This window comes from Rhamphochromis longiceps, linkage group LG12 (genome assembly GCF_057381845.1).
Source record: "Rhamphochromis longiceps isolate RC_006_pf linkage group LG12, R_longiceps_female_GT1.1, whole genome shotgun sequence".
In the NCBI taxonomy this organism is placed as follows: Eukaryota; Metazoa; Chordata; class Actinopteri; order Cichliformes; family Cichlidae; genus Rhamphochromis; species Rhamphochromis longiceps.
The window spans coordinates 13,314,749-13,329,501 of NC_140568.1; the positions used below are offsets into that span (position 1 = coordinate 13,314,749).

General features: G+C 41.2%; 3 protein-coding genes across 7 annotated transcripts; all 3 read left to right on the plus strand.

Moving 5' to 3' along the window:
- The first annotated feature begins 1,947 nt into the window (after positions 1 to 1,947).
- Positions 1,948 to 5,332, plus strand: zbtb26 (zinc finger and BTB domain containing 26). 2 transcript variants are annotated; one of them, XM_085424820.1, is made up of 2 exons: positions 1,948 to 2,083; positions 3,372 to 5,332. In XM_085424820.1, the coding sequence occupies exon 2, from the start codon at positions 3,395 to 3,397 to the stop codon at positions 4,715 to 4,717; it is 1,323 nt and encodes a 440-aa protein (XP_085280946.1). In that variant the 5' UTR covers positions 1,948 to 2,083; positions 3,372 to 3,394; the 3' UTR covers positions 4,718 to 5,332. The 2 variants fall into 2 exon arrangements, with proteins under 2 accessions (XP_085280946.1, XP_085280947.1); XM_085424821.1 differs by lacking the exon at positions 1,948 to 2,083 and adding an exon at positions 2,095 to 3,208.
- Positions 1,957 to 10,986, plus strand: p2rx4b (purinergic receptor P2X, ligand-gated ion channel, 4b). 4 transcript variants are annotated; one of them, XM_085424823.1, is made up of 14 exons: positions 1,957 to 2,083; positions 5,471 to 5,510; positions 5,657 to 5,793; positions 6,983 to 7,130; positions 7,250 to 7,321; positions 7,967 to 8,039; positions 8,128 to 8,224; positions 8,308 to 8,388; positions 8,497 to 8,638; positions 9,469 to 9,605; positions 9,698 to 9,791; positions 9,884 to 9,949; positions 10,031 to 10,135; positions 10,233 to 10,986. In XM_085424823.1, exons 3-14 carry the CDS (start codon positions 5,765 to 5,767, stop codon positions 10,263 to 10,265), a joined length of 1,077 nt encoding a protein of 358 aa, XP_085280949.1. In that variant the 5' UTR covers positions 1,957 to 2,083; positions 5,471 to 5,510; positions 5,657 to 5,764; the 3' UTR covers positions 10,266 to 10,986. The 4 variants fall into 4 exon arrangements, with proteins under 4 accessions (XP_085280949.1, XP_085280951.1, XP_085280952.1 ...); XM_085424825.1 differs by having other exon boundaries at positions 5,755 to 5,793; XM_085424826.1 differs by lacking the exon at positions 5,471 to 5,510 and having other exon boundaries at positions 1,963 to 2,083; positions 5,755 to 5,793.
- A 164-nt stretch (positions 10,987 to 11,150) lies between these two features.
- Positions 11,151 to 14,393, plus strand: gucd1 (guanylyl cyclase domain containing 1). Its single transcript, XM_085424829.1, has 6 exons — positions 11,151 to 11,476; positions 11,560 to 11,641; positions 11,824 to 11,989; positions 12,088 to 12,179; positions 12,271 to 12,512; positions 13,967 to 14,393. Exons 1-6 carry the CDS (start codon positions 11,470 to 11,472, stop codon positions 14,056 to 14,058), a joined length of 681 nt encoding a protein of 226 aa, XP_085280955.1. The 5' UTR covers positions 11,151 to 11,469; the 3' UTR covers positions 14,059 to 14,393.
- The last annotated feature ends 360 nt before the right edge of the window (positions 14,394 to 14,753 follow it).

Genomic DNA, 14,753 nt, shown 5'->3' on the forward strand with positions numbered 1-14,753 from the left:
TGATGAAGAAGAGACTTGGCTTCCACACGTTGACCTGTTGTTTGCTGGTCATCAGTGAAACCAAACATCCTTGGTGATGTGGGCCCTCTTAGTTCTACTCTGTTTTGTGATGCAGTCGTGGTTTTGGATTAACGTTGCACAGTTTTGACACACCACTCAAGAAATGCTCTGAATGTCATAGAAATGCTCGTAGAGAAAGAAAGAAAGTGCAGACAATGTAAAGTGTATATAAATATATATATACCCCTCACACTTTGAAAGTCTTATCTCACACTACAGCTGCAGTGCAAACTCACATATCCCTTTTTGGAGTAAAGATCCTTCAAAGATGGGAAGAGTGACACGATTCCAAGTGCATGAAACTCCTTTGTCGCTTTAGTTAGAGTTCTCCTGCAAAAGCAGAAGTGTTGTTTGTGATGAGATTCTTACCAGTTTGAAAAATGAATGGAATAAACATCATGCCTCTTACCCTTCCTTTTCATGCATGTGAGCTACAATGATCTTCACCATTAATCGCCTGGTGGAATCTTTCAAACTCCCAGTTTATTCATACTCATGGATGACAGTCACCCCTGCTGGTTTGGAAGTTGGAATCTGCGCCACTGTCTAAATAAATTTGATACAAACCACAAAACAACTGACCAAAAAAGGAGACAATTTTAACCCAAACAACTATTTGTTTTCCTCTAATCTGTTTTATCTTCGTGTTTAAGCTTTTTCAAGTAATGGTCACTAAAGAGCCAAGTGTGAGCCTATTAAGTAATGTATCAGAATCAGAATACTTTATTGATCCCTAGGGGAAATTATTTTGGTTACAGTGCTCCAGTTCAAACAGTAACAAAGACAGACAGTACAAAAAGTAAGGAATAGCACAATACATACAATATATACATGCATATATATATATATATATATACATATAAGTTACTTATTGATAAATAGCTGAATAAGAAAGAGCATGTGCAAAAAGGGTGTAGCTATTGCAGTAAGTGTAAGTGCAATATGTATGTATCTACATTTCTTGCATGTATGCTGTCCAATAGAGGCTGAACCATTTGACATCCAGCATCGCTTGTGTCACTGCTCTGAATGCTGGTGGTTGACACAGACAATGTATCTGTTAGACTTGGAGAGGAGGGCTCTTCCAGATGTTGCTGCAGGACAGTCAAATATGAGGATCACAAATAAAAAATATTAGAATATAAGGCATATACAATCAAAAATCAACCAAAACAAAACTACCATTTATGAAACTTTTTGTCTAAAAAGTTTACTTTTTGGACTACACCATTATGAATGATCCCATAGTCCATTTCTATCTCAAAAATCCTATTCATCATCCTAGTCCATATTTTTTTGTGCATGTCATTATTGATCACTAAAGAGTTATGACGTATCATAAATTATAACTGTCATAGACACATATTGCTTCCCAAGTCATTTGACAGGGGTCCATAAATCACTGGTTTGACATAGTGGTCTTTGTGTGTATAGGATCACAAGTCAAATCTGTCAAAATTCTTCCATAGATTTCAATTCAAGATTCAACTACCAGCTCGCTTTAGTCTAGACTTGCAAAAGAAGTGTATAACCTTTCAGATCACCTTCCCACCTTGAGCTTATTCTATGGCTGTGAGCACTTGAAATCATTCACCTGCAAACCACTAAATTATGATAATAATCGATTATCTGTCAGAGACCTAAAAAAAAAAAATGCTGCTGCCACAAGAAATACTGAAATATTACGTTATTTTACAAAGGTTACTCTTGGGACCTTCAGCAGAGACTGAACCTGATGACAGATCTGATGGAGCCTGGAAGCTAAAAAATCTGTCCACACCAATTATATGATCTCGAAAGGAGAAAAAGATGGCGTATTAACGATGGGGCTGGAATAATACCACTAAACAGTATTATGGGGCATATTTGAATGTGGAACGCGTTTCCAGAGACAAGCCGAGAGATGTGTGTACTGGGCCTTTAAAGGTGTTTTGCATCCGGAGCAGCTCCCTCATATCCCCCAGACAGGCCAACGTCTCACCTACAGCATCACAAACCAGTTTGTTTACAAGGGCTTAAGCAGGTACGCAACACTCAGTACTGCGAGGAAAAAGTGAAAGTGCCGTTTTAGAGCTCGTTATAAAGCAACAGTGAAGCATGTTATAGGACAGCCTGGGCGGCTGGCTGAACAGTAAGGAGTAGGCCGAGGGGACACATAGAGCTGTGTGATTGATGCCATTTAGCAACAGTACAGCTAACGTTAGCCATGGACGTGTTATACCAGATTAATGTATTTTTGGGGGGGGGTTTACTCAGGTTTACTCTAAATAAAGGCCAGACTTTAACCTTGCGTTAGCTGGGCGCTACGCTAATATACTCAGACAACGATAGTCAAGTTGCAGTGTTCGCTTAAAACAGACCGATAATTTCATATTGTCTTGTTTATCGGTACATTCTGGCAATATTGTATCATTAATACACCCACATTTCCTTTTAATGCGTTTCTGAGTAAGGCTGTAATGGCTATTCAACACTTTCATATTTAATTTAAATATTGCTCGTCAATGATGTTACCGCCGTGAAAAGCAGTTATAGTAGCAGCCGATTTAAATTAGCATTTTTTGTTGTCTTATGTCACACTGGTCAACGCCGAATTAAAGCGTGGACAGTCATTTTTAATAGGACATTGAAAGATAACCGCTAACTAAGAAACTTTTGAAAGCGATAGCCTTGTAATTATTAAATTGACCGGTTTGTGAATCGAGTCTGGCCTCGCGCTCTCCAGGCAGCACACGCAAGGTTGATTGTTGTGGTTATAATTAGTATGGCTGTAATTGACACAGGTGACGTTAACTATATAAACTATATAAATTATATAGTGGGCGGGTACATACACACACACATATATGTGTGTATGCATGTGTCTGTGTATTTTATTTTATTTTTTAATTTTTTTTAAACAAAATCTTTAAAATGTTTACATCCAGGTAAAACCACCTGCCACCTAAAGTTAAAAATTTTAATCGGTGTCCAGATAGTGCGTGACCTTAGAACAAGGGTGGGGGAACTCCAGGCCTCAAGGGCCAGCGTCCTGAAGGATTTAGATGTTTCCTTCATCCAACACAGCTGATTTAAATGGCTGAATTACCTCCTCAACATGTCTTGAAGTTCTCCAGAGGCCTGGAAATGAACTAATCATTTTATTCAGGTGTGTTGACCCAGGGTGATATCTAAAACCTGCAGGACACTGGCCCTTGAGGCTTGGAGTCCCCCACCCCTGCCTTAGAACTAGACTTGATTCGCAAAATTTATAGTAGCCTATTCCTAGGAGAGATATTCAGTCTTTGTATTTTCATGTTGGTCTACTACAGCTGCTGTGGTCCCCTGGTTCACTATGGCCCAGAACCAAGTGATTCTGCAGTTCCGCTTCGCCACATTTGGAGACTCCATGCTACAGAAGATGAACCTTCTGAGACACCAGAGGCGCTTCTGCGATGTTACTGTTCGCATCAACCAGCTGGAGGTCCCTGGTCACAAAGTGGTGTTTGCTGCTGGCTCCTCTTTCTTAAGGGACCAGTTCATCCTTCAGCAGGACTCCAGGGAGGTCCAGATCTCTATGATCCAGGAGGCAGAAGTTGGCCGACAGCTGCTGCTGTCCTGCTACACTGGCCAGCTGGAGTTTCCTGAGCTGGAGCTGGTGCATTACCTGACAGTGGCCAGCTTCCTCCAGATGGGCCACATTGTAGAGCAGTGCACTCAGGCCCTCAGCAAGTTCATCAAACCACAGGCTTCACGCCAGCTGGAAGTGGATGTAAAAATGCGGAGGGAGAAGAGGGAGGAGAGTTTATCCTCCCAGGCAAAGATAGAACAAGAGCGCTCTCAGGTGCAGACTGTCCATCAGGAGGAGGAGGAGGAAGAGGAGGAGGAGGAGGAAGAGGTAGTGGAGCAGGTGGAGCAGGATAATAACGATGATGAAAGCGAAGATGATGATGTGATTATACAGCCCAAAAGCCCTGTCCAGATCTTGACCAGGCGTCCAAGGCAAGGCATAGTGGAGAGTGACATCACTATAGTAAAGGTGGAGTCTGTGTCTGATGTTGCAGAGAACTCCATCACCGGTCACTTCTCCACCAACCCTCCTGCAGAGCTCCACTCCCCTGAGCCCCAGCACTCGCTCATTAATTCCACCGTTGACAGCCGCAGCAGTGAGATGGCGGTTCCGCCTGGCGTGACGGGATACCCACTTAGCCCTCCTCCTTCATCTCCACCTGCAGAGAAACACATCGGACACCAGAGGAACTACGACAAGCCTCTCCAGTGGTACCACCAGTGCCCCAAGTGCGCCCGAGTCTTCCGCCAACTCGAGAACTACGCCAACCACCTCAAGATGCACAAGCTCTTCATGTGCCTGCTGTGCGGCAAGACCTTCACGCAAAAGGGCAACCTGCACCGGCACATGCGCGTTCACGCCGGCATCAAACCCTTCCAGTGTAAGATCTGCGGTAAGACTTTCACCCAGAAGTGCTCGTTGTTGGATCATCTAAATCTGCACAGCGGAGATAAGCCACATCGCTGTAACTACTGTGACATGGTGTTTGCTCACAAGCCAGTTCTCCGCAAGCACCTCAAACAAATCCACGGGAAGAACAGCTTCGATAATGCAAATGAAGGCAGCCTGCACGACGGCGGGGTGGACTTTGAATTCGGACGAATATGAGATCACTTTGGACTTACTGGCTGTGCTGTTTGAGAACACAGTAACAAAGGCGGCCACGTGAGTGAGACGTTCACTGACATGGATGATGGGTTACCTAAAGGATACAAACATGAACAAAGTTTTTCTGATCGGCACATCACTGTAGCTTCATTACTGTGGACTATTTGTCTTTCTTTTGTACAATACAGTGTAGATGCCTTCATCTCATACTTGAAAATTGAAAAACACTGAAACGCATCATAATGTTTGAACATCATTAGTTTTATTAATGCATTGCCATGTCTTTGTGTCTACCCTGTCCTTTAAAGAACTGCACAATGAACAGTATCCATTTTTATGTTGTTTATGTACACAATCTGCTGTATGATTACTTTTTAAACTGTATGACTATGGCAACGTGGACTTAGGAGAAACTTGAAAGAGTGGAGATGCAACATTATTTTACATAAGGCAAGCTATGTCATTTTGTCTTGGTGGCCAAAGTGTCTGTTAGCCTAAGGGGTCTTCTTTTTTTAATAGAATTTATATCTGAGGTACTATTGGACCAAAGTGACATTGTATCTGTCCTGTGTTCATGGAAGTCAATGTGAGTTACGAATAAAGAAATATTCTTAACTGTTGCTTTTGTTTTCTTACCGTTACTCATTGCTTCATCGTTCACACACAACAGAAAATTCCCATGTTAGTGTCCAGTCTGTAGTAATGCTCCAATGCCGTTCTCAGTGTGTGCTTGTTTTTACAATTTTTAATCAGATCGAGTTGGCAGTATCTGAAAGTGGCATGGAAATTTCTGGTGAGTTGTTTCAACAAAGGGTTCTGTGTTTCCTGCACTTTCAGTATTTCCACATTTTGAAAGAAGATGCTGTACTCTTTTAAAGAGAGGTTTCGCACCGCTTCACAAAATGAAATCAAATATTATGTCTAATTCTATGCTTTCAGTGTGTATCCGATGTTGAACAGCAGAGATGACAGTAAGAACCTGTTAGACCTCGTTTGCAGCCACGTCTTGCTCACTTTGGAACTGGTTTATTTAACAGATGGGTCCACATGATTCGTCATAAAGGTGAAGGTGCACGGTAAGGTGAAAGACCCCACAACATCTGAGAGAAGTCCCCAATCATAAGCTGACCCTTTATAAGCAAGCAATTGGCAACAGTGGGAAGGAAAACTTCTTCTCCTGACAGAACCAGGCTCGTGGATGGGCAGCCATTCTCCACAACCTGTTGAGGGTGAGAAAAGGGAGATGTGTTTATACAGTTACGAGTGACATTTATGAAAATGTGTTAAATTAACCACTGGCGACCTGTCAGGGGTTCACCCTGCTTCTCTCATTAAGACAGCTGGGATAGGCTCCACCCCCCCCCCCCAAACCCCATCCCCACCCACCGTGACCCTGACAAGGATAAGTGGAAGAGAATGGATGGGTGGATAGCATTACCTTTGAAAGAATAAAATAATATACAGTTAAAATGAATAGGCCTACTGTACCCAAGACTAGGTAGGCTTGCAAACCTTTAGCAGGACTGATATTTTCTCCAGTGTAGTTACTTATAGTTACTGCCTTTGTATATGTGTATTTATATTACTTAGATGTTGGCCCAACATTTATTCTTCAGAAGTAGAAAGGTGGCAGGAATAAATCCTTCTGTTTTCTTGAGCCAAGGCTGGCTGTTATTGCACTCGAGGCAGCCCTATGCTGGAGCGTTGTGTTTTGACCCAATATTTGTTTTGGCTTTCTACATCAAATAACCCAATACAAGTAGTTAAATAATCGTATTTACAGCAATGTACTTAAACATGTCCAACAGTCTAATGTCAGCATAAAATAAGTTTACCATGACAGTATGTAAATTGTCTAAACTGGAATTAGTGTAAAAACACTATGCTTAAAATTGTATTTGCCAAGCAGTAAATGTGATTTGAATATAATGAATTTGAATAAGGACGGCTTTGTCGAGTCGTCATTGTTTCACATATCTTCATTGGTTCGTGGTGTAGCCATGAGCAAGTCAGCAGGCTGCTGCAAGAGATTCCTGCACTATGCTTTTGACTACGAAACACCAAAAACGCTGGTTATTCCCAGCTTAGGTGTAGGATTTGTGTTCAGGTTCACCCAATTCTTGGTGGTGATGTATGTGGTTGGGTAAGTACCCAATAAAATCAGAGGAGGGGATTGATTGGTTGGGGATGTGGTAATATGTGGATTATGAAATGATGTTTTTGCTTGCACAGTTAAACTCAGACATTTCTGCAAACCTGCTGTAGGTATGTGTGTGTGGTGCAGAAGGCCTACCAGGATACAGATACTGTCATCAGCACCGTCACCACGAAAGTGAAAGGTTTCGCTTTCACCAACACATCTGACACGGAGCCTCGTTTTTGGGATGTGGCTGATTACATTATCCCTCCTCAGGTACTGAAACGTGCATTTTAGGATTTCTGTCATTTTATATGTGAGGGGGGAGAACAGCATAACAGGTTTTGGCTTTTTTCATTCCCTGGAAACTTTTTCCCTGCTCTACTTTCTGACAGAGTGATCATTCATTCTTTGTGCTGACGAATATGGTTGTGACCCCAAAACAAGTGCAGTCACATTGTCCCGAGGTGAGTCACTGCTGTTACAAAACAGATAACCAGAGCCAAGGGTCGGCCATGTCTTGCCAAACTTGCACAACCATTGATGAAGACCATTAGAGTGCCAAGTACATGGTGATTGTCCTGTATTAACAGCTTATTTTTTTCTATTACTACATTTCTCTGTGGCTATTGTTTTTCAGTTGGGGGAAATCATAAATATGATTATAAACCCTTTTAAAGTCAAGTGTATCATATTTTCTGTGAGTTTTTCCCCCACGGCAAGTAAATTGCACAAAAATACCTGATGCAGGAAATATGGCACAAATCATAACTCATATAGCCAAATGGATACTTATCTAATTAAAAATTGTTAGAAGACTCAAGAAACTTCAGGCTTTAAAGGGTTAAGTATTAAATACTTTTTAATGTTTGCATTAACCCTTTAAAGCCTAGATAATTTTTTAAAATTGGGAGCTTCTGACAAAGATTTTTAATTAATTTAAAAATGTAATTAATCTGTTTGTGTCATATTTTCTACATCCAGCATTTAAAAATGTATTTATTTATTTAATTGTTTTGCATATTATTGCTTAAAAATGTTTGTGAAATTTATTTAGGATTTTTAACTTCACCTTCAAATATACACATTAACACTGGAGATTTTTCCTGCAGCTTCCAAGCCCATCAACTACTTGTGTGGATGACTGCAACTGTGTCGAGGGACGCAGTGATCCCCGGGGCAACGGTAGGCCTTCCTCCCTGATGATACAGCCCCTTTAATATTTGTGGCCTCACGCAGCAAAAACTCAGCGTGAAATTTATTTTCCACCCAGGTATACAGACGGGACTGTGTGAGAACTACTCCACCACTGCACGGACCTGTGAAGTGCTCTCATGGTGCCCACTTGAAATAGACACTAAGCTGCCTGAGTAAGAATATATTTACCATGTTAGAATATTTGTTACTAGTTCCAGGACTGTGGAGGCTTGATGTGTTGTTTCATGTCCTGCAGGCATGCGCTGCTGGTTGCAGCAGAAAACTTCACCGTGTTGATCAAAAACAGCATCACGTACCCAAAGTTCAACTTTCACAGGTCGGTGAACTGCATTTGAATGTAAGAGGGAGATCTGTAGATGCTTAAGCAAACATACAGAGTCACAGTTTTCCCCATTAAACCGGAGCCTTGTCCTCCTTCCTCCAGAAGAAACATACTGCCTCATGTGAACTCCTCATACCTGAAGAGGTGTGAATTCAGCCGTCTCACAGACCCACACTGTCCCATATTCAGACTCAAGCATATTGTCTCAGAGGCTGGGGAGGATTTTCAAGACATGGCTGTGAAGGTGAATCGAATGATCGTTGTCTTTCTGTACTGGAATTCATTGTTCAAGTTCCTGTATGGTCTTCCTCCAGTATATATGTCTCATAAGCAGGATGTGAGCCAGTACAGCCCTCAGGTTCCCTGGCTCCCATCTGATAGTCACTCCCACAGTTAGTGTAATGTATGCATTTTTATGTTCTCTGTGGTCGCTCCATATCACAAGGCAAAAACCTTTCTGGCTTCTCTGCTCTGTGCTGCGATTAAAGTCTACCATGGGAGCTGAGAACAGCTGGAAATGCTGAACTCTTAAAGCCATTTTTTGGCTTTCCATTAAGTGTGGTTGAGCACTATGTAGCTGTTTCACCTTCATTGTAGGATACATTGTTTTACATGGTTGTCTCTTTAAACTCTGAAAAGCGGGTATAAGTTAACATTTCATTCAGTATTGCCATATTTGAACTTAATAATTATTGTCTTACTCTGTTTTCAATTGTAGTTGGTGTTTTCAACCAAATTTTAGGTCCTTACAGGTTCTTATCTATATATATTATGATCATGGTTGCCTAGCAATGGCCATTGAAGCTTTTTTTTTTTTTTTGCATTTATGCTCCTACAATAAAACACATTTTACTATTTCAGTTTCATGGCCAAAAGCACAAGCAGTCATTAAAATACTGTGGCATAGGCGTGTACTAGTTTTATACCATTCTTTGTTATTGTTTTTTGTCCAAACACTACTTTTTGTAGTGACTATTATATTTTAATTGTTGTGTTTAATTACATCAGTACAGATCTAACCTAAATTTAAAGGTGCTAACTGAATAATCCTGAACTGAGTGATTTGTTTTACAGGGGGGTGTCCTTGGTATTCTTATTGACTGGAGCTGTGATTTGGACTGGTGGGCAGGGGAGTGTTTACCTAAATACAGCTTCCGGAGGCTGGACAACAAACATCCTGTCAACAATGTGGCCCCTGGTTACAACTTTAGGTGAAAAACTTTTTTTTTTTTTTTTTTAAACAGACGGGTACTGATGAATGTATAAGGCTGAATAAAGAACTGCTAAAACTTCTGTCTTTTAGATTTGCTAAATACTACAAGGCAGCAGATGGAGAGGAAACCAGAACGTTAATCAAAGCTTACGGGATCCGCTTCGACGTCATTGTGTTTGGAACTGTGAGGCCTGACTAATCTTGAAACAGCAATGATTTTATCAAGAACGGTCCGTGTTTTTACTTTAGTCTTATGGTAGTTTGGGGTTCTTACAGGCAGGAAGATTTTCCATCGTTCCAACCATAGTGAACTTGGGTGCAGCCTTGTCATTCCTCAGTTTGGTGAGAAGAGAAATGTTCAGACTAGCATCCGTATAAGTGATGAAACACCAAATTTTAAATGTTTTGACTATTTTCGTTCAGGTGCCCGTGGTTGCTGACTGGTTTTTGGTGACTTGCTCAAGGAAACGAGATCTTTACAGCAGACACAAAACAACACATCTCACTGAAGATGCAGACAGTGCATCGGTAACTGACTTTTCTCCTTCACTTTCACTGATGATCTTTAGTACTGACTAAGATCTTAAATGTTGGTCTGTTTGTTTGTGTTTTTTTTGTAACACAGGTGTCAATGGGGACCACCTATGGAACCCAGTAGCAGGAACAACATTTTTCTACAGAGAAATTGGAACCCTCATGAAACGAGACGTTAAAACATCATTTGAATATTTCACTAAAACCATTAAAATGTGATAATAGAAAGGAGGAGGATAAACAATGATGGAGGAAGAACTCTGGCTTTTATTTAAGTAGCATCTACAAAACACTCACTAGTAAAAGTATAAATGTGTAATCTTCAAAATATAATTATAATACCAGCAGCAAAGATGGAGAATGAAAGGTTTCAGAATAAAATACAGTTCTGGGCTACTAATTACTGATCATTAATATGTTCTTTTACAGCTTGTTTTATTATTAGTGCAGCTTATTATTTGCACTTTTGAGTAGTTTCACCTAAAATAATGTATTATCAGTTACCAGGTAATTGTATTTGAGTATTCAATTGAGTCAAAAACATGTAGTTATGTGAAAATAAATGGAAGTATCGTTACAGATTATTTGTATAATGTATTAGGACCTGGAATCATCATCATTCATATGTGCAATAATGATTGCGGAGCATGGTGTATTTTATGAGCCAATTGTTTTTTCCTTTTGCCACTAATACATTTTTTAACACTTGAAGACACAACAGACAAACACTTGAATTTCCTGTCCCCCTATTCTTCTAGTCACATGACTTATAGTGAGTAGTATACATAAAAAAAAACATCGTCCGTTTAAAATGTTAGTGAATAGTAGGATTAGTCCTGAAATACTTTAGTAAAGTTTGCCTACTAATAGTTCAAATCTATGGTTCAAATATGTAGTAGTAAAAGCGCGTGGATACAGTTCTCATAAGAAGCGTTAAAGTCTCCTCCACACCACATGGTGGCAGCATAACGCAAGCAAACACAAGAAGCGTCTCAGTACGCGAGTAAACACGGAATAGAGCAGAGGAGCGTCTCGTTTCGAGGCATCGGCACGAAAAACCGTCCTGAAAATGAGTTTTTGTTACTGTTTTTCTTGTTAGCTATGTGTGTGCGCCTCGCAGCGGCGTGAGTCACAGAGCTGTTCGCGTTTTATCAGCAACAGAGCGATAAATAGTGCTAGCCTGGACGCTTGTAGTCGGGGAGCTAGTTTTTTTTAACTAGTTAGCATCGATGAGGGCACCCAGCCTCGCCCTCAGTGCTGCAAACAAGACTGACCAGCTGGTACTGAGTTAGTTACCGGGCGGTCTGTGGGAGAAAGAAACCAGCAGAATGACAGGTGAGTGAAACAGTGAAGCAGTCTTGTGACAGCGCTAGTATTTGTTTTGTTGAAATGTGAAAGTAACTCCTCGGTTTACTCAGATGATGTCCTGTTGGATGTTCCTGTTATCCGGCAGCTGTACCACTGGGACTGTGGCTTAGCCTGCTCCAGGATGGTCCTCAAGTAAGAGCACATCAAGGTTTTTACCTTCAGAAGTCATGTTTTTGTTACACTATGTACTGTAGCTGCCATACAGACTGCAGTGCTTACTGTACTGCCTGTCAGCAGGCTCTTTTCTGAATTGCAAATCAAAGGTGCCTTGGCATTGTGTGAGGGATTCACACTCTGGTTGTCTGAATGTGTAGGTACCTCCACCCTGTCAGCGATGATGAGTTTCAGAGGGCGTGCTGGGATCTGAAGCTGACAGAAAGTGTGTGGACTATCGACCTGGCCTACCTCATGTGCCATCTAGGAATCAAACACTGCTTTTGTACACAGACTCTGGGTGTAGATAAGGGCTTTAAAAACCAGGTACGTAGTCCAAACTAACAGTGTAATTCTAACCAGTTTTGAACATTTTGATAGTTACCTATGATTGTGTCTTGATGATGTTTTGTTGTTGTTTACAGTCCTTTTACAAGAAGCATTTTGATACTGAAGAAAACAGAGTGAATGAGCTCTTCCTTAAAGCGGAGAGCAAAGGTGTGGTGGTGAAGAAATGGTGAGCTTCCTGTTGATGTTAATTTACCCGCCTACTTTTTTCAGTACCTTAAAATAAATATATGACCTCAGTTGTGTGTGCCTTCTCACAGTTCTGTGTCAGTTCAGGAAATCCAGTCTCATCTGGAGCAGGGCCACGTTGCCATAGTGCTGGTCAATGCTGTGGTGTTGACATGTGAACTGTGCTCCCAGCCTGTCAAATACTGCTGCTTCATGCCCGTGGGTCAGAAGTGTTTCTGCAGGAAGCCGGACTATCAGGGTCACTTTGTGGTTGTGTGTGGCTTCAACAGAACCACTGGCTCCATCTTCTACAATAACCCAGCGTATTCTGACCGTGAGTATACTTGTATTTCTACTTCTACCATAACTGTAAGTAAAATTAATCTGTGGTATGTAAGAGACCATCTTAGTAAATGTGAATCCTCCTTCTTAGCCTTACCTGTCATGACACTGCTCGTTGTGTGGAAGTTATTGTAGAAAAGCTGCCAGAGAAGTGGATGGCTCAAGGTTTGCAGGTGATCTGCTAGATTGAACTAGAGTTTAATATTCCACACAAATCCATACTGGGTGCACAAAATGTGCTCACTGGTGTTTTGAGCACCACAAGTAACTGCTGCCTGATTCCATTCACTTAAAAAGAAAAAAATCTCAAAGGCCGGTATCTCCAAAAGTCTTCATGTCACACTGGAATTATCAGGATGGCCATCATCCTGCTGTTGCCTCACAGCAAGAAGGTCCCCACCTGTTTACTGTATACTTTGCCCTGTTGCAGATGGTCAAGAGACCAATTTGAAAGCAGAAGAAAATAGATGGATGGATGAATAGCACTAAAGCAAAATTCTCTTAATTTGAGTTCTGTGAGCTGTTCTTTTTAAGGAATCCTCAGAAATAAAATATATATGATACAATTTAAATAAAACCTACTGTTAGGCTTAGACTAAGAAAGCTTAAATTTTGGCACACAGCGATAGAGTCGACCCTTAAACAGCAGCTGCTCTGCTTTCGGGTGTGGTGTAATGCCACTTTTTGTTGCAGCTGTTTTCAGTCATCGTGTGATTCGTGAACGTCAATGTTTCCATTAACATTAACAAACCTTGCTTGGTTCCATGTCACCGCATGAGCTGAACCCCTCACATTGTGAATGACAGAAATGCAGAAAAAAAGCTATGTTTAAAACAGATAAACCTCTAAACGGCGGACTTTATTTGCGGGGCAGCTGTGCTCTCTTTTCTTTCTCCTCCTTAGTAGTGACAGAGTCAATTCAAGCTGGTAGCACAAGTTTATGCTGCCTGGCTTGATGTTCAGTGGTGCATTTGTGCAGTTTCTGGAGTTAGAAATGGTTCATGTTTCACAAGTCATTGTTTTTTTCCATAAGCAAGCCTCTGTTGATCAGAGGCTTATTTGTTGTTTCATATGAATGGAGTCGTGCATGAGAAAGGTGAACACTTACTTAAGGTCCACTCTCGTATTGCTTCAGCATCGACAACATAATATATTCAGACCCAGCACTAATCCGAAGTAATTCTAATGAATCCAGAGGGAGCCACGAGGGTGTGGATCAAATTTCATGGTAATCCAGCAGGTGTTGAGACATTATGTATAAACACCATGGCTGGTGGTATTTACTGTATGGGCACCAGCGAGTTTTATAGCAGTCCATGAACATTGCCATCTATAGAGCTAACAGTGGGAGGCAGACCCAGAGTGCACTTTTTGAGCAGCTTATTTATAAATGTGTTTTTATTTATTTAACTTGGAGCTGACAGATCTGTGTGTGTGTATTTTTAGGGGTGTGCTGCACCAGCGTCAATAACTTTGAGGAAGCTCGACGCAGCTATGGGACAGACGAGGATATCCTGTTCGTGTTTAAAGAGAGTTGATGGATTTGGATTTTTGTCATTATAGGAATATCAAAATGCTGCAGATCCCCAGTCTAATGACACCTCCTCCTGTCTGCTGTCACAGATCCCCCTTTTGCAGGCTTTTTTCCTCCGGTGCCAAAAAGCCTGCTCACATATATACATGTACTGTATATGCCAACACTACTTAACCTTTGAATGATTCACCCTGGGAAGAATTAGGAATCCAGGATGGATCCTTTTATTTCTGTTTTTGTGATGAACAGATATTTCAGATTCATCTTATTGTCAATGTGGACGTTTTTAATGACTGCAGTTGTACTGGAATCTCACACTGAGTGTACAGACTTGCACAACTGTGGCAGAACTGCGGGAAACATGAGCAAGAGTAGAATTTACCAGGAAATTGTGTGCACATAATTCAGGGCCGATGTTGATAATACTTGGAGTGTTCATTTCTTTGTTCTGCTCAGTGTTAATGTGAAGCTGCTCATCCGCCCCCCCTCCAGCCTCGCCTCTACCTGCCTTTTAAAAATCCTCCCGACTCACCGCATTTTAATCAGACGATTCTGTAAACAGGGAAATACAGGAAGCAAGTCACGAGAGTATCAGGTAATTAATGCTCTAAATTGTGACTCAAATGATGAAGCAAGTTCAATGCACTACTCCATAGATGTATGGAACTCATGGACACTCAGCTCGGACGTGATGAAACG